Source organism: Sceloporus undulatus, chromosome 3 (assembly GCF_019175285.1).
Source record: "Sceloporus undulatus isolate JIND9_A2432 ecotype Alabama chromosome 3, SceUnd_v1.1, whole genome shotgun sequence".
In the NCBI taxonomy this organism is placed as follows: domain Eukaryota; kingdom Metazoa; phylum Chordata; class Lepidosauria; order Squamata; family Phrynosomatidae; genus Sceloporus; species Sceloporus undulatus.
Genome location: NC_056524.1, coordinates 209,893,571 through 209,918,716, shown reverse-complemented (window position 1 = coordinate 209,918,716; position 25,146 = coordinate 209,893,571). Strand labels below are relative to the sequence as shown.

The 25,146-nt window shown below is 41.0% G+C and overlaps 3 protein-coding genes across 7 annotated transcripts in view; 1 reads left to right on the top strand and 2 right to left on the bottom strand.

The window, feature by feature from the left end:
- The window catches only part of ARL3 (ADP ribosylation factor like GTPase 3), a 47,842-nt gene extending 38,667 nt beyond the window's left edge, over window positions 1-9,175 (bottom strand). The window contains exon 1 of the mRNA XM_042457647.1: window positions 9,053-9,175. Coding sequence (XP_042313581.1) covers window positions 9,053-9,055 — 3 coding nt within the window. The 5' untranslated portion in view covers window positions 9,056-9,175. The remainder of the gene's footprint in view (window positions 1-9,052) is intronic.
- The window catches only part of ACTR1A (actin related protein 1A), a 515,484-nt gene that overhangs the window by 428,750 nt on the left and 61,588 nt on the right, over window positions 1-25,146 (bottom strand). The window lies entirely within an intron of this gene.
- SFXN2 (sideroflexin 2) overlaps window positions 9,393-25,146 on the top strand; it is a 41,800-nt gene continuing 26,046 nt past the window's right edge. For 2 of the 5 annotated variants that reach the window (XM_042457641.1, XM_042457643.1), the window contains exons 1-3: window positions 9,393-9,790; window positions 15,633-15,768; window positions 18,410-18,533. The gene's annotated coding sequence lies outside the window, so the exon portion shown is untranslated. Of the gene's footprint in view, window positions 9,791-13,646; window positions 14,022-15,632; window positions 15,769-18,409; window positions 18,534-25,146 lie in introns of those variants that run through there. The other 3 variants (XM_042457644.1, XM_042457642.1, XM_042457645.1) reach the window with 3 other exon arrangements.

Sequence of the window (25,146 nt, the reverse complement as noted above, 5' to 3'; positions counted from 1 at the left end):
CCTTAAAATATTAATGTTTCAGCCAAACATTTTATAATGTAGGATATATAAAACATAGACTTAGGCTTCAGCTGAAATAAAAGGAGTTTTAATAATATTTTATTTTGGCTAAATAAATGCTCAATTTCTATAATGTTTTAATGCGTTCAAAATGCTTTATAGCAAATAGTTCAAAACCACCTTATAACTAATATGGGAACTGAGTTTGAGAGCACATTAGTTACCCAAAATCAGTTTTGATGGAGATTTCTAGGAAATGAAGTATAAAACAGGTGGTGGATTAAAGAGTGATCATCTCTGATCTAGATCAACTGTGACATCTGTCACTTTTCCATCAAGCAAAAGAAACATAAAAATCTGCCTTGTACTAAGTCAGACTACGTAGTACATAATTGTCAAGTCTGACTGGCAGTGTCTTTTCAGTGTTTCAAGCAGAATTTCTTCCTAGCTCTATCTATTTAAGTTCTAAAATGCCTGATCTTGCTTACCTAAGTGTTAATGGCTGCATCTGCACTGCAGAATAAATGCAGGTTAACACCAGTTTAACTCCCATGGCTCAATGCTATGGAATTCTGGCAACTGTAGTTTGTGACATTTAACTTTCTCTGTCAGACTGCTCTGGTGCCCCAACAAACTACAGTTTCCAGGATTCCACAGGATAGAGCCATGGCAATTATTTTAAAATAATCAGGTATTTTCAGGGCGATGCTGTGGTAAATCTACAAGGCTGTCACCAGCCAACTTTTCTGTGTTTCTATGATCAAATGACTAGGCACACACAGAGTCAGATTCTTACATAACAGGATCACTCTTCTAAGAATGCTGTCTTCCTGCAGTTGTTGGACTGCAACTCTTAGCAGCCTTTGCTTTTTTGTTATATACAGTACTGGCTTTTTAAAAGCAATTAGATTTGTGCCTGTCAGTGTAGAAAAATATGTACTGATTAAATAAATATTAATGGTTCAGCCAAACATTTTATAAATGGAGAAAATATAAAACATATACCTAGGCTTTGGCTGAGGTAAAGGAGATTTAAGAATATTTTATTTTGGATAAATAAATGTTCCATTTCTATAATGTTTTAATGTGTACAAAATACTTTACGTATAGCAAATAGTTCAAAACCATCTTATCACTATCTCTGTTTTCACTACCTACGCAAAATAAGCTTTAGTATGAGATTCTTGCTGTGCTTTACTATAGCCACCCAAGAGTGTACCCATACCAGGGACGTAGCCGGGGGGGGGGTCTTGGGGTCCAGCCCCCCCTTCCATTAGAAAAATGAATGGTGTGTGCTGCTGCGCCGCCGCACCTTAGCCCCATTATAATGGTGGCACTTAGTCTGGACCCCCCCTCCTAAAATCCTGGCTATGTCCCTGCCCATACTGTGGAATTAAAGCAGTTTGACACCACTTTAACTGCCATGATTCTATCCTAGAGAATGTTGGGACTTGTAGTTTGGTGAGGCACTAGAGTTGTCTGACAGACCAGGTTGGATCCATCACCAAATGACAAATCCCAAGATTTTACAGGGGGAACCATGACCGTTAAAGTGATGCCAAACTGCTTTATTACAGCAGAGTGGAAAAGCTATTAATCTTTCTAGCCACTTCAGAGGTAAAACTGTAGGGTTTACTGAAGTAATTGAAGTTAAGTTTCTTCAATTACCTATCCTAGGATCCAGCTCCCAAAATATAAATGTCTACAATATTACCCCCTATAATTTATATCCTGCCTCACGATCCCCTTTGCTGTGTCCTTCTTTCAATTTCAGCCCATGATGGATATTCCCCCCCTCTCTCTAATTAATATATTATCTGAATATCTATATAGATAGTGAGCCACCGTGGGGTGCCTTCGGGGACAGAGAGAGGAGCGAGAGAGAATGTATATTGTCCTTGCCCTGGTATTTATATTGCCCAGGTGCTTAATGTTTTACCTCCTCTCTTAGTCAATGCAGATTATAATTATGTTTGTACAATTCTGTGTTTTTCTACCCAAGACTGAAAATCTATTTTTAGTAGAGTCTTCATAGAGTTTTCTTGAAAAGTATCAAGAAGGCTCCATACTGAATTCACAGTATAAACAGGAAGAACCAGCACCTCTTTTAATATCTCCATGTTACAATCTCTCACTGAAATATACTACTAAATATCTGTATTCCATTTTATTAGAATTTAGCTATTAGTTATATTTAAGTCCAAGCTGAAATTGGTTTTCCAATTGTAGTCAGTGCCACATACATTAATTGACAAGATTAAGAAGTGCATGTACAGAGCAAACACAAAAGATTTTAAGTGTGTTGCCAGGGCCAAGCACAATAGGAAAATGTAATAATCAATGTTCGTGTTTTCTACCAGAGTGACCCATATAAGCAATGTTGTAGAGAGCATGCCACACATGCTATTGGCTAGCAGTAGGGTGGGCCTGCCAATCGCTGAAGAGCTGCGTGCGGAATCCCATTAGAAGAGAGAAGTAAATATCTGCTGTTTAGCTGGATTAGCCATGAAGCTTTGATAATGAATTTAGAGTGCAAATCCAAAGATATCTGCCTTTGGTGCAGAGCAAATGTTTACTTAGTTGATGTGACATTTGCCTAAAGATCACGTACAGCTGTCCTCTAGCACAGTCACTTAGGTTGCTTCTACAGTAGCACAACTCCATGGTATCAACTCTTTTCTTTGTCCACAGCTATCAGTCTTAATAGCGGTTCTGGTTGGGCAGCGTACAGGTATTGCTTCCTTGCCCTGGGATGTGGTATCAGGACAGGTGGTAATTCAGCAGCCTAACCCACAGTTGATTGGGCGGCAATGAAGACATGTTTTTCAGAGACAAAAGAAAAACAAGCATAGTCTCCAGTGGAAGGGAGTTCCAGAGAACTATAATTCTAAATGCCTAATCTCAAAAGTAAACTGGGGTATATACAGAAAAGAAAAAAACATTGGAGATGATGGGAAGGATTCAGGATTTTCTGTATAATAAAAAGAGGCTGGGTGCTATGCTACATAAGAAACTTGATAAAAGTTTATAAAATTATCCACATAGGAGGAAAAGAGTAAATAGAGATAAATATCTTCCCTTCCTCCAGTGAAACAGAGTGGTACTAGGTTCATGAGAGAAATAAAAAAACATTTCCCCGGTATTTAAATAACATAGACAATTCACATAGATATGGTGATAATGAACTTAGATGATTTAAAGAAAAATTTATGAATAAGAACAGAGACATAATAGTTTAAAAATACCTTCTCTATTCAGAACTAGTACCTCTGATTATCAAAAACTGGGGGGAAAGAAACAGGGAATGCCTAATTCCACCAAGTCCTGTTTGAGCACTTCCAACACTGGCCACTGTTAAAGACAACATGGCAAGCCAGAAAAACTTATGGTTTGATCCAATAGGATGTTTCTTATAGAAACTGCATAGGATGCAAAGATAACTGTATTTATACAGTATCTGACAGAGGCAATTCTAATAATTAATGGTACATTGAACACTTAATTTCAAAGAACTCCACTACTGAAAATGAACAAATGTGAATACTAATCATTACCACAGAACCACAGGTCCATTTCATCAAAATTATCCTATAATGTGGTTTGATGTTGAATGTACAGTACCATATATACCTGACTATAAGTAAGCCTATGTATAAGTCGAGGGCAAGTTTTGTGGCCAAAATTATGGATTTTGATATGACCCATGGATAGGTCGAGTGTAAAACTTGGAAGCTCCTTCAGTGTGTGTATGTGAGCAGAAAGAGGGAAGCAGCAATTAATATGAGGCTTCAACATTTCAGCCTTCACTCACAAGATAGCAAAACGAAGGCAGGTGGGAGAGGGACTGTTAAAGCAATCAATCAAATATCAAGGACTCTATCTGCTTGGCTCAGGACAGAAAGAAACTGCATGGGGAAATTTGAAAGAGCTGCTATCACATTACCATACTGGCCCATAAATAAGTCAACCTAGGATTCTGGGGTCAATTTTTGAACATAACTTTTTAGACTTATGGATGAGTATACAGTGTGCCCGTGTTATACGCGAGCGCACCATATGCGGCTTCCAGCATATGCTGGAAGCCGTGCCAGAAAACTCCTCTCGCGCCCCAGAAGAAGTAATGGGGTGTACACCCCGCGGTGCGCTGCAGGCATGAGCCCCATTATTTCTAATGTGGCACGAGCATATGCATTTTCCCCTTATGCGGGGGGGGGGCGGAACGGCTCCCCACATAAGGGAAGGGTGCACTGTACATGGTAATGCAAAATATTCACATTACAAAAGGTTAAATCTGGAATGTCTGCAAAATTCTTACCTTCTAAATTCTACATTCAGCAAGTAATATTGATAACAAAAGCATCTTGGCATTGATTGGCTAATTAACATTAAAAACTTGCTATAACTAAAAACCTGGGCCAAGATTCTATTCCTCATCTAGTATGGTTATGTAGGCAGAAAAGGCTATGACAGCAAGGAGAAAAAAAGAAAAGATGATGGAAATAAAGCAGAGGGAAGAAGGGAATTGGTTCTGAATATGGAATGCCAAACTGTTCAGACCACTGTGCAAGGAGTCTACCACTACAAGATCTTGATCTTGTTATCTCTACACAAATGATTTAGGTTTAATTCTATAGCTTCTTGAGCATATTTGATGGAGAATAGCCTCCAAAATTAGTGGCAGAGCATTCTGGGATGTTAAAAAAATTCCTTTTCTGCTTCTGAAATATAATTTTTCTAACATCAGATTTATATCCATTTACTCTTTTGCTTAAACCTTACACAGTGAAAATGAAAGCTGCAGCTGTAAGTACTTGTTGTCTAATATGAGCAGAGAAGACCCTGGCAGAAAATAGTGATCCTATGGTCCTCACTAATACAATCCCAGTAATCATGCTCTTTTTTATATTCTTTGACTGGCAATGAAAAAGACACTCACATAATTACTTAAAATCATAACTGACAGTCTAGTCCTGTGATGGCGAACCTATAGTACATGCCACTTGGCCTACCACCTGGCAGAGAGAAGGTAGAACAGGTGCACATGCCCCAAAAAGGTTTGTCATCACTGTTCTAGTTGTTAAGAGTCGTCAGAAAAGGGATGAGATTCTTCACAAAGAGCTCCTAAGGCTGTAGCTACAGTGCTGAAAAAAAAGCAGTTTGACACAACTGTAACTGTCCTGACTCTATCACGTGGAATCCTGGGATTTGTAGTTTGGTGAGGCACCAGTACTCTTGAAAGATCAGGCTGGATTTCTCAACAAACTACAAATCCCAGGATTCCACACTATAGAGTCATGACAGCTAAAGTAGTGTGAAGCTGCTTTATTTCTGCAGTGTGGAAACCAGGTAGGTCAGTTTTCCTCCAATGTTTTGGGACTATGGCTGCTGCCATACTGCAGAAATAAAACAGTTTGATATCACTTTAACTGCCATGACTCAATGCTATTAAACTCTTGGATTTGTAATTCTGTGTGATATTTAACCATTTCTGTCAGAGAGCTCTGTTGCCCCTTCAAAGCCCAGGATTCCATAGCACTGAGCTAAGGTAGTTAAAGTAGTGGCAAACTGCTTTATTTCTGCAGCGTAGCAACAGCCTACAACTCCTCTTAGTGAAAATCAGCATGGCCAACTGAACGTGTAAGAGTAGCTATCATCCAAAACATCTGAAGGGTGCTGGATTGCTCATACCCATAGCAGTTTGAGAATGCTGTTAATCAGCAACACATTTACTGATCATTTGTGCTATCTCTGATTATTCATACACTAGCAGAGAACTATACAAGGCAAAATGTGTCAGCAAACTTTTTGCTTCACTTGTACTCTGTCTCTAGTTTCTCTGCCCCCCCCCCCCCGCCCTGCCCCTGCCAATCTTGATGCTGTTGTGATTATCTGATGAACTAGGCAAAGCCCCTATAGTTACCATCATCTTAGTTCAGCTTTCCCTGATCTGGGAAGGTATATTGGGCTATAGTTCCCAGTCAACATGGCCAACCATGCTGGCTAATGAGGGAAATTGCAGTCCAACACATCTGGAGAGTGTTCTGATGTGAAAGCTGTATGGTTAAATATGTTAGCATTTGAGCTCTATGTAAAATGAAATCTGTATCCTACCATTAAAACGGGCACTTGAATTTGCAGAGCAGATGAGCAATTTCTAAATATTTGTCACGAAAATGAATGGTTGTTGTTGTGGTTGTGTGTCCTCAAGTCATTTCCAACTTATGGCGATCCTAAGACAAAGTTATCATGGGGTTTTCTTGGCACGTTTCTTCAGAGGGGGGATTGCCATTAACATCCCCTGAGGCTGAGAGCATATAAGCCATCCAGTGGGTTTCACAGCTGAGCAAGGGATTGAACCCTGGATTTCAGAGTCCAACATTCAAACCACTATGCCATACTATGGACACACTGTAAAAAGGAGACTGTGATCGTAGTCTCCAGAGTTGTAGTCCAACACTACGGACAAATGGTAAAGATTGTGATGACCAGATTGAGAACATGCTGCAGTGTGTCCTCTTCTTCCACACTTAGAAATATGGAATTGACTACTATTTCATATCGTTCTTTGGCTCTCTATGGAAAAACCCTGGGACTCTGCATGACCCAATTCCACTTCTTAAATGGGTCATTTCACCGCCAGGACGCTCCACACCACACCACCCTCCTTTATCATTAAGCCTCTCCACCCAGACGCTCTCCTATTTTCCTAATTTTCTCCCCCTTTCCTACAGTTCCCACATGCCCCGACAAGACCTTTTGAAAATGCATTACACTTTGAATGGTGGTGACATTTACAGCCTCAGAAACTTAACTTTCCTTGCCAGTAAAGGGGTGTGTGTGTGTGTGTGAAGAGACAGATTGTGTTACGATTATTTATATAAATGAACACGGCTTGGCCATGTCAACCCACTGGGTGACCTTGGGCAGTCACACTGTCTTAGCCTCAGAAGATGACAATGGCAAAATCCTCTCTGAAGAAACTTGCCAAGAAACCGCCATGATAAGTTTGCCTGAGGACTTAAAAACAAACAAGAACAACAAATATAAATAATATAAATTAACAGCAGAACAAAAATGGGTTAAGAGCATATGAGTCAAGTAGATCAGACCAAAGGACTGATTTAGCAAGAAGAGGACACATGCAGCATGTTGTGAAGCTGGTCATCACAATCTCCTTTCTACAGCGTGTCCATAGTGCAGCATAGTGGTTTGGGACTACAACTGAGGACCATTAGCCATGAAACCCACCTTGACAAGTCACATGTTCTCAGCCACAGGGGAAGGCAATGGCAAACCTCCTGTGAACAAAATCTTGCCAAGAAAACCCCATGATAGATTCATCTTAGGGAATGACTTCAATGCACATAACAACAACAATAAACTGAGTCCAGTTTTCAGACTCTCATACTCCCAAACAGCTCTCAAATAACATGGTGCATTCAAATAAAGAAAGGACTGGGGTCAGGATAACCAGATGTCCTCCTTTTCCAGGACATATCTTGAATTCCAAAACATACTCCATTATGAGCCTGGCTTAGAAGCATGAACTGATATTTCTGTGAGTGCTTTGAGCTTTTATTTTATAATGCCCTACATTTTTTCTTGAATGTCCTCCATTTTGCGATGCCTTGTCCTCCTTTGCAGGGGGTGTCAGCCTATTTATTCTGATGGGGGACAAAAAAACAACAACTGGGGCTCCCAATGTGGTATGTTATGTTGTTTAAAGCATCTTAAACATTTTTATCTTTTTGACTACATTTTATTCTTTTAACATGCAACTTGTATTAATATTGTGATGATTTAATTCTAGTCTAATGTACCATTTTTGTGTGCTTTTAATTGTACTGGGTTTTTTTAATATCATACACCACCCTGGGTCCCAGTTTTGAGACATAAATAAATAAATATAAATAAAATATAAATAAATAAAAGGCAGGATATAAACAAACAAACAACAATAGTGTTTTGAGTGTTTAGACTGATTTTTTTTTAACATTGTAAACCACCCTGAGTCCCAGTTTTGGGATATATATATATATATATATATAAATAAAATATAAAACAAATAAAAAGGACAGGATAATATAATAATAATGATGATGATGATGATGATGATGATGTTTGGGATATAAACAAATAAATATAAATATAAATAAAATATAAAATAAATAAAAAGGGCAGGATATAAATAAATATAATAATAATAATAATAATAATAAGTGTTTAGACTGTGACTTTTTAATACTGTAAGCTGCCCTGACTCCTAGTTTGGGAATATAAATAAATATAAATATAAATAAAATATAAAATAAATAAAGGGTGGGATATAAACAAATAAATATGAATAAAATATCCATATAAATAAAATGTAAACTAAATAAAAAGAGCAGGATATAAATATAATAATATTAATAGTAATAATAGTGCTTTGGGTGTTGAGAGTGAGGGTTTTTCGTACTGTAAGCTGCCCTGAGTGCCCCAGATTTGGGATATAAATACATAAAATATAAACATAAATTAAAAAGTGGGATATAAGTAAATAAACAATAATGATAGTGACTCTGGGGGGCCAGGGTTCGGCTCTTCGCTTGGCCATGGCAACCCACAGGGAGACCAGGGCCAGGTCACACTCTCTCAGCCTCAGAGGGGAGGCAAGGAAGGGCATAACCTGAACAAATCTTGCTAAGATTGATAGGTTGGCCATAAAGTCGGAAAGGACTTGAAGGCAGACAATAACAACAACAACAACAATCCCCCTGGCATGATCCCTTCCCTCCTGGACCCTCCTATTCCTTCTTCTCCTCCTCCTCCTCACTCCCGTGTTCACCATTCACACGTTACACCAGACCCGTGTATCCCTTCCTCAGCCACTCCTATCATTATCAGAGTCGCCTCAAATCGTAAACCGAGCACACAAAAGCTTCCAGCTCCTTCACCCACCACTAGGGGGCGCCCTTAGGAGGAAGAAAGAAGGGGCTCGGAGAGAGGGACCCCATTTTACCCTCTGGTCCCCCTCCTCAGGCTTCCTCCGCCTCCATCATCCACTACTCACCATCCTCTACGCGGCTCCCGGTTACCATGGGCAACTGCGTCACGCGCATGCGCAGTGCGTCGTCCCCGCCTCCCCTTACGTAGAAGAGGAACGTGTGCCTCCTCAACCCGTTTCAGCGCATGCGCTTTGTCGAAAAAGCGAGAAAAAAATAGGCTTCTTCTTTTTTCTTTTTTTTAATTCCCCTCGAGGAGGCTACTTGCGCTGTGATTGGCTGAAAGGGGCCACGCGTCGCCCAATGTGAATGGAGGAAAAGGGGGCGGAGCTTCAGCCATGTGCTCTAGAAAGGGAGGTGGGAGGGGGAGCTGTGTAGTGAGTGAGGCGCAGGTAGGAGAGAGGAGAGGGAGGGAGACAAAATGGCGGCTGGGAGGGGAAGGAAGAAGGGGATGGGTGGCTCCAAGGGAAGTCCTGGAAGACTTCATATTTGCAGGAGGAGTAGGTCATACCCCCAGAGGAAAGGATCCAAATTCAAGATAATATTAGATTAAGGAAGCTGGGCCAAAGCTAACACAGAGAAGTGTAAGGGACTGCACTTAGGGCAGAGAAAATGAAATGCATAGATATAGAAGGGAATTGAACTGGATGACCCATGATGTGTCTTCCACCTCTTTATGATTCTATGTGTGAAAGAGATCTAGGGCCCTAGTAGACCACAAGTTGGAACATGAGCCAAGAGTGTGATGCAGCAGCTAAAAAGGCCAATGCGATTCTAGGCTGCACCAGTAGAAGTATAGTCTCCAGGTAAGTGGTGCCCAAGCTGTGCCCTTTAAGAGATTTTGGACCTCAGCTCCCAGAAGCCTCAGCCACATTGGCCAATACTCTGGGATTCTGGGAGCTGGAGTCCAAAATCTCTTAAAAAACACATATTGAGGACTGCTGCTCTAGATCGAAGGAAGTAATAGTGCCCCTCTGTACTGCTTTGGTCAGGCCTCACTTGGAGTGCTGTGTCCAGTTCTGGGCAGCACAATTCAGAAAAGATGTAGAGAAACTGGAGCATGTCCAAAGGAGTGCAACTGAAATGGTGAAGGGTCTGGAAATCATCCCTATGAGGAACAACTTAGGGAGCTGGGGATGTTTAGCCTGGAGAAGAGAAGGTTAAGAGATGATATGATAGCCCTGTTTAAATACTTGAAGGGATGTCATGTTGAGGAGGGAGCTAACTTGTTTTCTGCTGCTCCAGAGGCTAGGACCCGGAGCAATGGATGCAAGCTACAGGAAAAGAGATTCCACCTCAACATTAGGAGGAACTTCCTGGCAGTAAGGGCTTTTTAACAGTGAAATATGCTGCCTTGGAGTGTGGTGGAGTCTTCTTTGGAGGTTTTTAAACAGGGGTGGATAGCCATTTGTCAGGGATGATTTGATTGAGAGTTCCTGCATGAGAATGGGGTTGGACTGGATGACCCTTGTGGTCTCTTCCAACTCTAGGATTCTATGAAGTAGAGAAGCTCTTGGAAAGCTCTTTGGGCTGCAAGGCTGTTTTAGTATTATATTGTTTCACCATTTTAGCCTTGTGTGTTTTGTGGTTTTTTTATTATATATGTTGGGTCCAAAATGCACACTGCAGACATCATCCAGTTTGAGACTGCTTTAAGTGCCCTGGCTCAGTGCTAGGGAATTCTGGGAATTGTAATTTGTGGCATCAGAGCTCACTCTGACAGAGAAGCTTAAATATCTCACAAAACTACAGTTCCTAGAGTTCCCTAGCATTGTGCTAGGACAGTTAAAGCGGTCTCAAACTGGATTGTTTCTACAGTGTGTTTTGGACCTATGATGTTCCACCCTTTGGTGGAAAGGGCATTATAAATCTATTACTATTAGTATTATTAGGGTCAGAGGGCTCCTGTCAATATACCAGACATCCCCCTTTTCCAGGACGTTCCCTGCATTTCAGCTTTCTGTCCAGGAGGAATGTTAAAATGTCCTCCATTTGGACAGAGTGACCAGAGATCCTCCTTTTCCAGGACATGTCCTCCATTTCAGTTCAGTCTAGGGGGAATTTCAAAACGTTCTCCCTTTGGAGGATGGCTAAGAAGCATGGATTAATATTTCTATTAGTGTTTTTTTAGCTTTCTTTGGTAATGTCCTACATTTTTTCTTGAATGGCCTACATTTTGCAATGCCTTCATCCTTTGCAGTGATGATATTTGGTCACCCTATGTAGGTAATTGCCAAATAAATGCTAAAAAACACTAATATAATGGGGTGGCAAGGATGTTTAGGTTGGTCTGCTTTACTCAAGCAGTAGTGCTCTTTTGAAAGATTGAGGGGGTGCCTATGGTGCCTTTATTTCAGGACAGGAATCCAGGAAAAGTGGGAAGGTCCACAAATACAGCAAGGCTGTATTTTGAAATAAATGCAGTAATGCACATTGTTGAGGTAGTGATGGTGTGCCTTCATGTCATTTTGGACTTATGGTGACCCTAAGGAGTGGGGTTTTCTTGGCAAGATTTGTTCAGAGGCCACCGCCTTCCCCTGAGGCTGAGACAGTGTGTGGGTTTCCATAGCTGAGTGGGGATTCAGATGCTGGAATCCAGAGGTGATTTTCTGGACCCATTTCAAACTGGTTTCCGGGCGGGCTATGGAGTTGAGACTGCCATGGTCGCCTTAGTTGATGATCTCCGTCTGGGCATGGACAGGGGGAGCGTGTCCCTGTTAGTGCTTTTGGACATCTCAGCGGCCTTCGATACCATTGACCACGGTATCCTTCTGGGACGCCTGAGGGAGTTGGGAATTGGAGGCACTGCCTTGCAGTGGTTCCGTTCCTACCTCTCAGGCAGGTCCCAGATGGTGGAGCTGGGGGACTGTCGCTCCGATAGGAGGGCCCTGACATCTGGTGTCCCTCAGGGAGCGATTTTGTCCCCTATGCTATTCAACATTTACATGAAGCCGCTGGGAGAGATCATCCGGAGACATGGGGCGCGGTGTTATCAGTACGCTGATGACACCCAGATAATTTTCTCTATGTCTCCGACTGATACAGTAACTAAGGATGGCATCTCTCCTCTAGATGCCTGCTTGGCGTCGGTAATGGGCTGGATGAGGGAGAACAAACTCAGTGTGAATCCAGGGAAAACGGAAGTACTGGTGATAGGTTCCCCGGTTTCTGGTGGTGAGATCTGTCGCCCGGTCCTGAACGGGGTCACGCTCCCCCTGAAGGACTCGGTGCACAGCTTGGGAGTGCTCCTTGATTCGTCGCTCCAGTTGACTTCTCAGGTGGATGCGACGGTCAGGAGTGCCTGCTATCAGCTTCGGCTGATACGCCAGCTGCGTCCCTACCTGGACCGAAAGGACCTAGAAACTGTTGTACATGCTTTGGTAACCTCTCGATTGGATTTCTGCAACGCGCTCTACATGGGGCAACCCTTGTACCAAACCCGGAAGCTGCAATTAGTGCAGAATATGGCAGCCAGATTGGTCGCTGGTAGTTCCAGGTCAGACCATGTAACACCTATTCTAAAAGATCTTCACTGGCTGCCTATTCGCTTCCGAGCTCAATACAAGGTGTTGGTTTTGACCTATAAAGCCCTAAATGGCTTGGGCCCAGGGTACTTGGAGGACCGCCTCTCCCCATATAATCCGCCTCGCACACTCAGAACTTCCGGGACTAAACTGTTGGTGGTCCCTAGGTCCAATCATGTGCGGACCTCACAGAGGGCTTTTACTATTGCTGCCCCTCTCCTTTGGAACAAGCTCCCTGCAGAGCTTCGCTCCGCCGCCTCATTAGCTGCTTTTAAAAAACAGTTGTAAACATACTTATTCCGGCTGGCCTTCCCACCTTAATTTGTTTATTTATTTTCCTGCCCTCCTTCCCCTCTTTTCTCTTTTGACTCTGGATTGATGTTTAATTTTCCTTTTTTCCGCCCCTGCCATGTGTATTTTTCTATTTTATCGTTTTCCTGTTCCTGTCTTGTAGTAATTTTTTAACTGATTATTGGATTTTAACTTTGTATTGTAATGTTTTTTAAATTTTGTAACCCGCCCTGATCATATCCATGGAAGGGCGGGATATAAATAAAATTTATTATTATTATTATTATTATTATTATTCCAACGCTTAAACCACTGCAACACACTGGCAGTCTTACGCACATTCTAAAAGGGGTGGCTGAGAGGAGTGGAGATTGCCCCTACCATGGGTTGGAATGTATGTGCCAAGGCAATTTCAGGAGGACCAGCTTTATTCAAGTGATAGCACTCTTTTGAAAGGCTGCAGGGGTGCCAATGGTGTATTTATTTCAGGACAAGTATCCAGGAAGAGTGGGAACAGGTTGACCAAATATAACTGCAAAGGGGAGGACAAGGCACTGCAAAATGTAGGGCATTCATTTAAAATGTAAGACCAAGGTGACCAGTGATTCTTCTTTTCCAGGATGTATCTTACGTTTCAACCTTCTATCTAGGAGGAATTTCAAAATGTCCTCCAATTGGAGCAGGACTAAGAAGCATGAATTTATATTTATACAAATGTGCTTAGCTTTTCTTTGGTAATGTTTTTTCTTGAATGTCCTGCATTTTGCAGTGCCTTTGTCCTCCTTTGCAGTGATGACATCTGGTCACCTTGTGTAGGACATCACCACGTAAAAGCTAAAAACACTACTATAAATGTAGGTTCATGCTTCTTAGTCATGCTCAGAATTCCTCCTGGACAGAAGGTTGAAATGGAGGAAATGACCTGGAAAAGCAAGATTTCTGGTTACCTTGAGTGGGGATATCTAAAAATGCAACAGGACTGGGTTCAGCTTTTTGGAATAAATTCAGTAATGCACATTACTGCCCTTTAAACAAAGTGGGTGGGATGGAGATTGTGTAGCCCTCCAGATTGTGTTGGACTGCAAACGCCATGAATTGTAGCTGGCACAGCCGGTGATTAAAAATGCTGAGAGTTGCAGTCTTAAGAACAGCTAGAAGGCAGCATGATTCCCACACTGTCCTAAACTCTACGGGGATGGAGTGTTAAGGCCAGAGTCTGTTGGTGAGTACTGTGTGACCCTACAGTTGCTGTTGAACTGCAGATCTCGGTACCATTCCTTGTCATAGGCCTTGGTGGGGCATGTTGAGCAATGCAAACAAACAATATTGGAAGGCTACATAATTCCCACCCCTAATCTCAAAAGTATCTAAGTGCATGTGGCAGCAGCTTCAGTTTACAGATATAACAATATCTCTTTTGCAGCTCTGACCCATACGTGGCATCTGTAGCTAGGGCTAGGAAAATATCCTACTTAAAATCCTGACAGCGGCATTGTTAACATAACTTGGCTAAATAAATAAATGGTCTGATTCCACATAAGGCAAATTCCTACTTTCCTTCTGGTTGTTATAATGCAACTAGGCATGAAGGGGATTTAAAAGTGAAGCCAGGCAAGGAATGTAAAACTCAGTGATGGGAGAGAACAGTGTGCTTGAAAATATTTTTGACAGCAGTTGAAGATCTTGGGCGCAGAAGTAGTCACCTGGCAGATCCTTCAGGGAAGTTCGTAAGCAGCATATGGTGGGAATAAGAATCCTTTGGTTTGTCTTCCTGTCTGGTAATTAGACTTTTTGTGCACAGAGCTGCTTTGTAAGTCTTGTAGCCAAAAGGTTTGTTCTCTGAGAATACATCTAAATCTCTTTGAAAGCCTGCACATTGAAAGTAATATGTAGCATTGCTCTTGTGTCACTGATTTCCAACTTTATGCTCTTTATCACACCTTGCCATTCTTCCATGAAGGCAACACATGGGGAGTTTCCAGATTCCCCCCAATACCGGTATTTGTTGTTTGGTTGTCATATGACATTAAGGCAACTGACTTATAGTGTCACTATGAATGAGAGTTGTATTGTATGCCTTCCGCTTGTTCTTGAGATTACATATGTTACTGTGTGTAGAGTGGGCCCTTGGGATCTACTGGGGCTTGGTTCCAGGATACCAAAATCCATGGATACACAAGTCCCATTAAATACATTGGCATAGTAAAATGGTGTCCCTTGTATAAAATGGCAAAATGAAGGTTTCCTTTTTGGAATATATATTTTTAGGGAATATTTTCAATCCATGGATGCTTGAATCCATGGATGAATCTGTGGATACAGTTAAGGAAGCTTTTGATTTTTACTCTGTGTGGCAGATAAAGCCTTTGATGGAGGGTGTAGTGTTTTTATTTTTTTAAGTTATGCTGTTTTAAAATTATTTTTAATGCTGTTTTTAACTTGTGCCTTTTAAAGTAGAAATTTAGTTTAAGTGTTTCAAGTATTGTATTAAGTGTTTTTTAATTGTATAGTGTGTTTGAAATGTTTTATGCCACCTTAGATCCTGTGTGGAGAGAAAGGTGGGATATAAAATAAGATCCTAAGAGAAAGATAGTGACAAACCTCATTTGCTAAGAAAAACCTATGATAAGTCAGAGTTGACTTGAAGGGACATAACAACAAATTTCATTGTGTACCACTCACTTAAACTATGTATTTATTAAAAACAGTACTTCAGGCAATATGTAAGGATATTAAATAGGGCTTGTTCTAAACTAGAACTTTAGTTTGTAGGAAAAATCAGCATTGTTTCTTTTGTAAGAACTCTTAATTGTCTCTTTATTTTTCTATACAGTTGCTCATCTATAGAAGGACCTGTCATTCCATTATCACCACGCTTTCCTAGATGCCCACTCCAGGTGTATAATCTGTTTACCAAATCAGCCTTCCTATGTGTGTGTTGACTTCCTCGAAGAATTCTGATAAGATAGGTGAGGCAAAACTTTATTATTGCAAGAACTAGGCCATTTTTTTCCTTCAAGGAATGGGAAGGTGGTTAACATGAAATAACCATGTCACAGATGCCCAGATGGGTGGAACAGTCATTATGGTTATTAATGAGGGACAGGGAGGTTTTTATAGTGGACACTTCACCACCATACCAGCTTGTTCTGGCCAGGATAAGAGGTGGGAGGGTGATTTGATTTTTTTCATTTGGTGGAGGAAGTCCTCTTTTCCCAGGAATACACAGTTGAGGCCATATCAGGAGAATGAGATGGGTTTTGATGCAGGGCCACCCCCACAGAATGCCCTTGTTCAGGTCCTACTGACAGTGATGCCTCTAAAACTTCAGATCGTTCAATGAGCATACTGCAGGCTTCTGGTACAAATGTGCTCTTATATTGCCATGATTATCTTGTATTCTAGTGTTATGGAAGAAGGGGAGTTCATTATCAGGTGGTAGCATGTTAGCCCAAAGTGTATGTTAAGTGAACAAATTGGAGATGCTGATCTAACACAAACTAGATGCACTGCAGAAATAATCCAGTTTGACACCACTTTAGCTGCCATGGCTCAGTGTTATGGAATTCTGGCATTTGTAGTTTTTGAGATTTTAGCCTTCTCTGTCAGAGAGAGCTGTGGTGCTACAACTACTGTTCCCAGAATTCTGTAGCATTAAGCCCTGGTAGTTATAATGTCAAGCTGGATTATTTCTGCAGTGCAGATGAAGCACTGGTGGCCCATTTAGTCTAGTCAGTGTCATCTAGTGCTTTTGATTATGGATCTCCAGAGAAGACTCTGAAAAGTACTGTAGAAATCACAGAGCAATTATCTTTTATATACCAAGGAAACAGCAAACAGGCAGTTGGATAAACCACCAGTCATAGAGAATTGGAGCACAATGAAATGTAGACCGTGTTGAAAATGTATATTTGCAAAAGGCCTTGACATAAAATGTTCTTTATTAAGTGCTCCTCTGTTCTTCCAGCCTAGTGTTCAGGATTATCTGATCAGGTTGTACACACAAGCCTAATTAGTGTAAATTCAAGGTGGTTTATATAAAGAATGAGCAAACAAAATTTAGTGGAACTGTATGTATAACATTGACCTCAAGCAGATTTCAGAGACTAATTTGGGTATTGCATTGTAGTACAGATGCAAGTACAGTTAAAAGAGCCATTGTGACAGCTACAGGGTGAGATCTGCACATTCTACTCCTCACTGTCTTTAGTCCTCCATTTACACCAGGAGTGGCCAAAGTGAAGTCCTCCAAGGGTGGTTGGGTTACAGCTCTAGCTGCTGTATCCATTGGTGATGACTGCTTGGAGTCATAGTCCAGCAGTATTTGAAAGGATGCATGTTTCACTCACTCAGATTATATGCATACTTCGCAATGAATCCAGCACTGAGCCAAAACAATATGGGAGAGGAAAAATTTCTAAGTGCCTGCATACTTATGTAGTTAAATACTTATTTGGGCATTTTTTAAAAAAGCCAACCTGACTTTTTTCTGTGAACAAACAGTAGGTAGTATGTAGTAATGACTTTCTCATATTTGTGTTAGTGTTGCTTTTTTTTAAGTTGCTCATTACTCGCTTTGCTGATACATTAATTTACTTTAATTAAATGTAAACATTTCCCCCAACTCTTCAAAATGACCTTCTGGAATGTTTTTGAAGTACTGAGTTTGACATAAAAAATGAATAAATGAGTCAGTATGTTCATCCCACCTTCCGGTAGTGTAATTGTCCTCTCATTATCTCCAAAACTAATGTATTACAAGTAATGTTGCTCCTGAGCTTCCTTTTTGAGGAAGATTGTATGTCTAGCCAAAAAGGATGCAAAAGGACCTTGTAGCACCTTTGAGCGTAAGTGAAAGAAAGAAGCTGGTAGCATGAGCTTTTGTAGACTTGAGCCTACTTCCTCAGATGCATGCTTGGAATTAGTCTCAAAGGTGCTACAAGATCTAGTTACATATTGATTTTGCAGATTAACATGGCTATGTCTTTGAATCTAGCCAAAAAGAAGTTAGTGCAGCTTCTCAGTGGGCTCAGCATTTGGATTTGTTACCCCATGTCTGTTACCTCTGTAAACTTATGGACTGTTCCTTGCTATTTTCAAATCCAAACTGAAAACTTTTTTGTTTTCTAAAACATTTGAAATTTTGGAATAATGTTTTATATTGTCAGTATACTTGATTATCTGTATTATGTTGTTTTATTCTGCATTGTGTGTTTGTGTTTTAAAATGGATTTTAGTATTGTATTTTATATTACAGAGCACCTGCACCAACTGCAGACTTGCCATCCATGGATCTGAGCTTCTGCAGATGGCAAGCTCTGGCTTTTTCATTGGGAATGCCTGCATGCACACCCATTGAAAATAATGGGATTTAAGGTCCCATGGGGGGGTCCGAAACAGATTCCCCCAAGGATAGTAAGGGACGACTGTATTGGAATAGTTATACATGTTTTATTCTGTACCCATCTGTAAAGCCATGTACATGGATGGTGCTGTATAAATAAATAGTAATAATAACATGCTCGTCTTAAAAAGTGGTCTGAAAAGATTATGGTATGATAAGCATAATCAAGAAGAAGTGACTTATTTACTCTTTATCTGCTTTTTCAGGCGCCTTAAAGGATTTTATTCCTCACAGTAATCTCACAGTAATTCCAGAGACCAGAGGAAACATCCTACATTATATAAAATTCCTGTTTGACCCCAGCTCCCTTCTGATGTGAGAATTCACCAGGTACTGTCTAGATACTCGAGTGCTGTATTTTTTCTAGATTTGGTCATTGCAATGTGCTTTCTAAATTGAAAATACAACCCTCTCATTTCAAGGTGCCACATCTTCCCCCAATACTAAATTTTCTGTTTGCTCTGTATGCTTATTAGGTTGAATTGGTGGTCCTGATGAAGACCTCAGGCTAAAAGTTTATATCTTTAACAAGGCCTTAATTTACTAGATCAATACTAAGCTAAAGTTCTTAAACTCTTTCCAGTTCTTTGCATCTCTGTCTGTTCCACATATCCATATCAAGATTTATATTTTGTAGCACTTTGTGTTAATATTAGTCTAGCGTTTTCTAATACAGTGGTACCCCGGGATACGAAATACCCACGTTACGAAATTTCCGGGATACGAAAAAATCCCATAGGAAATAACTGTTCCGGGTTACGAAGGTTATTTCGGGTTACGAAGAAAATTTTGGTGCTTTTCGGCGCTATTTCACACGAAATCGCGGCTTTTCCCCATTAGCGCCTATGGGTTTTCGGCTTGCGAAGGCTTTTCGGGTTACGAAAGCGGCGGCGGAACGAATTAATTTCATAACCCGAGGTACCACTGTATTCTGTTGCTGGGGGTTTTTTGGAGTGGAGTGGGGCGGACAAATCCAGTGTATATTGCAACATATAGTAAAACTGATTTTTGCTGTCACTGTTTCACTATGGGAAAACTTACATCTGGAGAAGAATTTGTTTAGCATCACATATGGACAAATATTAGAGCTTGTAATGTGAGCTAAGAATAAGTTTACCTTATACTCTCCTTGAGACCTGTGTTCCTGACTCACCTCTTCAAAATTAAGATCAGCATTTATATACGCATATGTTTGCCTGCAGTAGATTATTGTACCTCCTTTCTTGTTTCAGTGATTTTCTCTTCCAATCAATTATTCCAAATAAGCATTAATTTAAAAATTATTTTAAGATATACATACACACCACTTCTTTAATTGTCTGGTCCCACATTGACCCTGTCTCCACACTGATAGTCTTAGCCAAAGTCCCTTCAGGTATACTTCTGTTTATTTCAAGAGACAGAGGATGCTGTCCATTAACAGAAGAGGGTGAATATTTATTTAGAGGTCAAGGGCAACGCATGGTTATATGTGCTTAATTCAGTTTTGCCTCCACCATCTCTTTAGAGATCTAATTATTCTATAACCACAAGGGTAATCCATATGCTTGCTGAGCAAGATGACTTGATTTAAACTGTGAGTACACATCTCGACTATTAATGAGGATTTTTTAAAAAATTGGATGCCTTTCATTTTTTATTCTCTTCTGATTTACCAATCCCTTCTGCGTTGGTTGATAGCAAACAAACTATGACATAACTTGTATATGAGAATGTGAGGAGAGACTGTATGAGAAAGGTTTCTACTTCTTTGTAACAGCAAAATGAATTTTGGTTCACAGATTTCTTCCTGCAGGGGTGGGCAAAATGTGCTTCTCGGTATGTTTTGGACTATAACTCCATATGCCCCAGCCTAAATGCCTCATAGTTAGAAAATTACAGTGCGCCCGCAATCTCCGCGGGTGTGCTTTATGCGGCTTTCGGCATATGCTGAAAGCCGTGCTGGGAGAAGGGGCGGCGTGTTCCATAATAATAATAATAATAAATTTTATTTTTGTACCGCTTTTCCTGAAGATCAAAGCCATGTACACAAAATTTAAAACCAGTTACAAACACATTATAAAATAGATAAAACCAATAACACAATATACAATATACAAATCTAAAACAATCATTCGAAAGGGTGAGGCAGAAAGTTGATGGGGTCAAAGTACACTAGTTCATTTTCCAGAGGGGAAGGCTTGAGAGAAGAGGAAAGTTTTTGAATGTTTCTAAGGGGGTGATCAGGCGGAGTTCCTCGGGAAGACTATTCCAGATTTGTGGGGCCGCTACTGAGAAGGTCCTCTGGGATGTAGTAGCGTATTTAGATGATGGAATTTCTAGCAAGTTCTTCCTGGTTGTTCTGAGCATGCGGGGCAGATTATATGGGGAGATGCGGTCCCTCAAGTAACTCAGGCCCAAGCCATGTAGGGCTTTATAAGTAATAACCAACACCTTGTATTGTGCTTGGAAGCGAATAGGCAGCCAGTGCAGATCTTTCAGAATAGGTGTTATATGGTCAAACCTGGAAACACCAGTGGACCAATCTGGCTGCCATGTTTTGTACTAGCTGAAGCTTCCGGTATAAGGAATAATGAGGTATAAGGAATAATGGGGGGGTGTCCATGGCGCGCGCATGCACTGCCGCGCCACCACGTGCACAAAACCCATTCATTTAAAAGGGGCTCGAGCATAGGCAGAATTCCCTTTACGTGCGGGAGTCTGGAACAGATCCCTGCGTAAAGGAAGGACAGACTATTAGAATGATAGTTCAGAACATCTGAATGGCATTAGTTTGCATGATTTATCTTCAGTACTGTTGAATTTACATCTCCATCACTTTATGAAGAAGACCACCTTGTTTCATAGAATCATAGGTTGCACTGCAGAAATAACCTGGTTTGACCCCACTTTAACTGCCATGGTTCAATGCTATGGAATTCTGGGAGTGATAGTTGGCTGTGGCACCTCTGGTAGTTGGCACCTCTGGAAATAAACCTCAAACCGGATTATTTATTGCAGTGCAGTTGCAGCCATAGGGTTGGAAGAAAACACAAGGACCATCCAGTGCAACTCCTACCATGCAGATATACACAATCAAAGCACTCCTGACAGATGGTCATTGGCTTCTCTTTAAAAGTCTCCAAAGAAGGAGTCTCCACCACATTCCAAAGCAGTGTAATCCACTGTCAAACAGCTATCACTGTCACGAAGGTCTTCCTAATGTTTCAGCAGAATCACTTTTTCCTGTACTTTGAATCCATTACTCCATGTCTTAGTCTCTAGAGCCGCAGAAAACAAGCTTGCTTATTCTTCAATGCGACATATTTTCATATGTTAAAACATGGCTATCATGTCACCTCTCAACCTTCTGTTCCTCAGGCTAAACATTCTGAGATCCCTAAACTACTCTTCATGAGGCATGGCTTCCAGACCTATTTCATCTGTGCCTTTTCTTTTTGCACATTGTGGGGGCACACCCTGTGTTTTATTTCCTTCCGGCCACCATCTTGAGGGGGAGAGAGGCCTGGCCTGAAAGACAAAGAGCCCTCCTTCCGGCCACCATCTTGAGGGGGAGAGAGGCTTGTTATGTTTTATTTTGACTTTGGATATTGTATTGTACTTCCTGTTGTACACCGCTTTGATCTAATTTGGAAAAGCGGTATATAAATAAACATCATCATCATCATCATCAACATGATCCCTGTACCCAGCCCTAGTCAACAGCCTGGCTGCAGCATTTTAAACCTACTGAAGTTTCCAAAGGCAGCCACTCATAAAGTGTGTTACAGTAGTCTAAACAGGATGTAATGAAGGCATGTGTTACTCTACATTTTGAGAAATGGTGCATAGTTTTAACTGCACTCCAGGAAGAATGACATTATTTTTGACTATACATACAATCCCAAACCCTTGTTTTATCCATTCTCAAAAGAGAGCTGTGAACCTAGGTGGCATCTCGCTTAGTTGTTATTAAGCTCCATCCCTGTAAGAAAAAAAAATGGGTTGTTTCTGGAGCTAAGTAAAGAAAGCCCTTATTACAGCTCCATTTACAGAAGTGTTTTAATTCTGTTTTAAATTCCGTCTCAGCGACCTCAAATATTCTTTGCCTGATACCATATCATAACATCACTCCATGTCATCCTTGCTCACCACTGCCACCTGCAGAAGTGGCAAAACACAATTTCATCAACGTGCCATCTTAAAAATGCTCTATATTCCAAAAATGTAAAAACACTTAACTGTAGAAACACCATATATGACTAGCTCTGAAGCTGTTTACTTTGATGGGAAGTGTGTGAAGGGAGGCTGTGAAGGATTAATGAGTCCCATAACTGCATCCAGAATGTTTAAGGATTACTGGCATTGCCCAACAGTGGGGAATTCCCTGCACATACATGGGAATCCCTACTTTTAGCATTGATTAGATGTACTGGGGATTCTTTTCCACACTGTCGGCTGGTGTTTGCTGCCTATAAAAAAGTTCCCTAGTTGCTATGAGAGGTGTGGTTGGTCCTGAGTTTTCCAGAAACACAGTTATTCATTATCCAATGTTAGAGAGACTGATGAATGTCAGGCTGTTTGCCTAAGTGTTGGTTATTGATTATGCTTATGCTGACTCTAAGTAGTGCTGCTGTTTATACTTTAACAGTGAGGATGCTTCTTTAATATGTGCAGCAGTTGTCTTAGCAGAGAGTCCATTGCAGATTTTATCCATGCCAAGTCCATGCTATTGGGACAACAAGGAATAAAAACTCCCCTTCACCCTTTTTCTGAACACAGACTGCATGACTCAATTCATGGCAAAGTCCATAGTGAGGACAAACAAACTATAAATTGGTGGTAGATCTTTGCAAAGTGGGATTCACATGGAATTCCTGACTTTGTTTTTTTCAGTGATTTCTTAGTAGCTTTGCCAAAGATCACTATGGGTGACTGTAGTGTCCAGTCTTTGGATTGCTCACCTGGCCAGGACTACATGTGAGATGGCGTCCCATGTTATCCAGTTTCAAGCTGCTACTCCCTTGATTTTATAGCCTACCTTGTCAGGGCCACTTGGATTAAAGGCCTGCCTGAATAAAAAATGGTGCACTAGTTTTAACTATACAGTAAATGCACTCCAGGCCACAACCAAAACCTGGATATCCAGGCTCAGATCTGAGTCCAGGACTATGCCCAAGCTGCAAGCCTGAGATTTCAGAGGGAATGTAAGCCCCATCAAGCACAGGATAGGGTCTGTCTTCCGACTGACCAGAAGCCCTCCATCTTGTCTGGATTAAGTATCAATTTGTTCACCCTCATCCAGTTTATTGACACTGGTTTAGTATTATTATTATTATTAACCTTTATTTATGAAGCGCTGTAAATTTACACAGCGCTGTACATGCAATCTTTTTAGTTAGACGGTTCCCTGCCCTCGGGCTTACAATCTAAAAAGACATGACACAGAAGGAGAAGGGAGTGGTGGAGGGAGAGGGTAAGAGGTCCAGCAGTTCCTCTCTACCTCCGAGGCCTGGACCAAGGCAGATGGACTGGAGGGAGGGCTTGGCTTCAAAATAGAAGGTTAATCTTCATCCAGGGAAAATACATACTCTCAAGTAGGATAATACATATACAATACATATCAATACAGGAAATGGTTTAGTAGAGAAATAGCTTCCTTGGAATTGGATGGAAAAGAGTTTTGCATTATCAGCTTACTGATAACACTGAATCCCAAAACTCCAGATGACCTCTCGTGTAAATATTTAATGTAAATATTAAACAGCATGGGGGATGGAACCAAGCCCTGAGGGACACCATATGATAGTGGCCAGGGTGTTAAACAGGCATCCCCCAGCCCCACATTCTGAGTTTGCCTTCCTAGAATGATAACAGTGCCTCCAAGTCCCATCTCAGAGAGGTGGCCCAGAAGGATACCATGGTCGATAATATCAAAAGCCACTGAGGGATCCAGCAGAACTAACAAGAATATGCTCCCCTATCCAGTTACCTCTGTAGGCTGTTTACCAAGGTGACCAAATCTGTCTCTATCCCATAGCCAGACTTGAAACCAGATTGAAAGGGATCTAGATAACGCATTTTGTCCCAGAACCCCTGGATCTGGGAGGTCACCACACACTCCATTACCTCTCCCCCCCCCCCCCCCAAGAAAAAAGGAATATAGGAGACTGGCTGATAGTTCTCCAGTATGGTGGTGCCCAAGGAGGATTTTCTCAATAATAGCTTACAACAATCTCCTATACTGTATACAAGATGGAAAACTACATTGCTATAATGAGGCATTCAGTCTCTTTATCTGTCAGTCTCCCTCAGCCTGCTTTCAGCAGACAGAAAGGGCATGGGTCCAATATGTATATGGTGCTCTCACCTCTCCACATCCTCAGGTTGCACAAATTGAAATGTATTCAATAATATAGGACAACCAAGAGCTAAGTGTAGGAATATTTGGTATGTATATCTAGCAGAGTGTAGCAAGGCCAATATTTATTTATTTATTTTCACTTCTATGTCACCTTTCTCCCAACAAAGGACCCAAAGTAGATCACAAGACAAAACATTAATAACAATTTAAAACAATTAAAATTATCTAGTAAAAATAATATAGACTTAATAAAAACAAACTTAAAAACATCACTAAAACATAGACCCCATACAAAACCACCTTGTCCTGATTATATGTTTAAAAACCTGCTTAAATAAAGATGTTTTTGCTTGATGACAAAATGCAAGGAGGGAGAGGGCTAGCCTCCTGCAGAAGGGAGCAGCCATTGAGAAGGCTCTCTCTTGTATCCTCACCAACCGTGTCTGCAATAGTGGTGGGACTGATAGGAAGCCTTCCTTGCAAGATCTTGGGGCTCTTGTATGGGGAGATGTGGTCTCACAAATAGTCTGGACCTATGGAGGGCTTTATATGTCATGACCAACACTTTGAATTGTGCCCGGAAACGAACTGTTAGCCAGA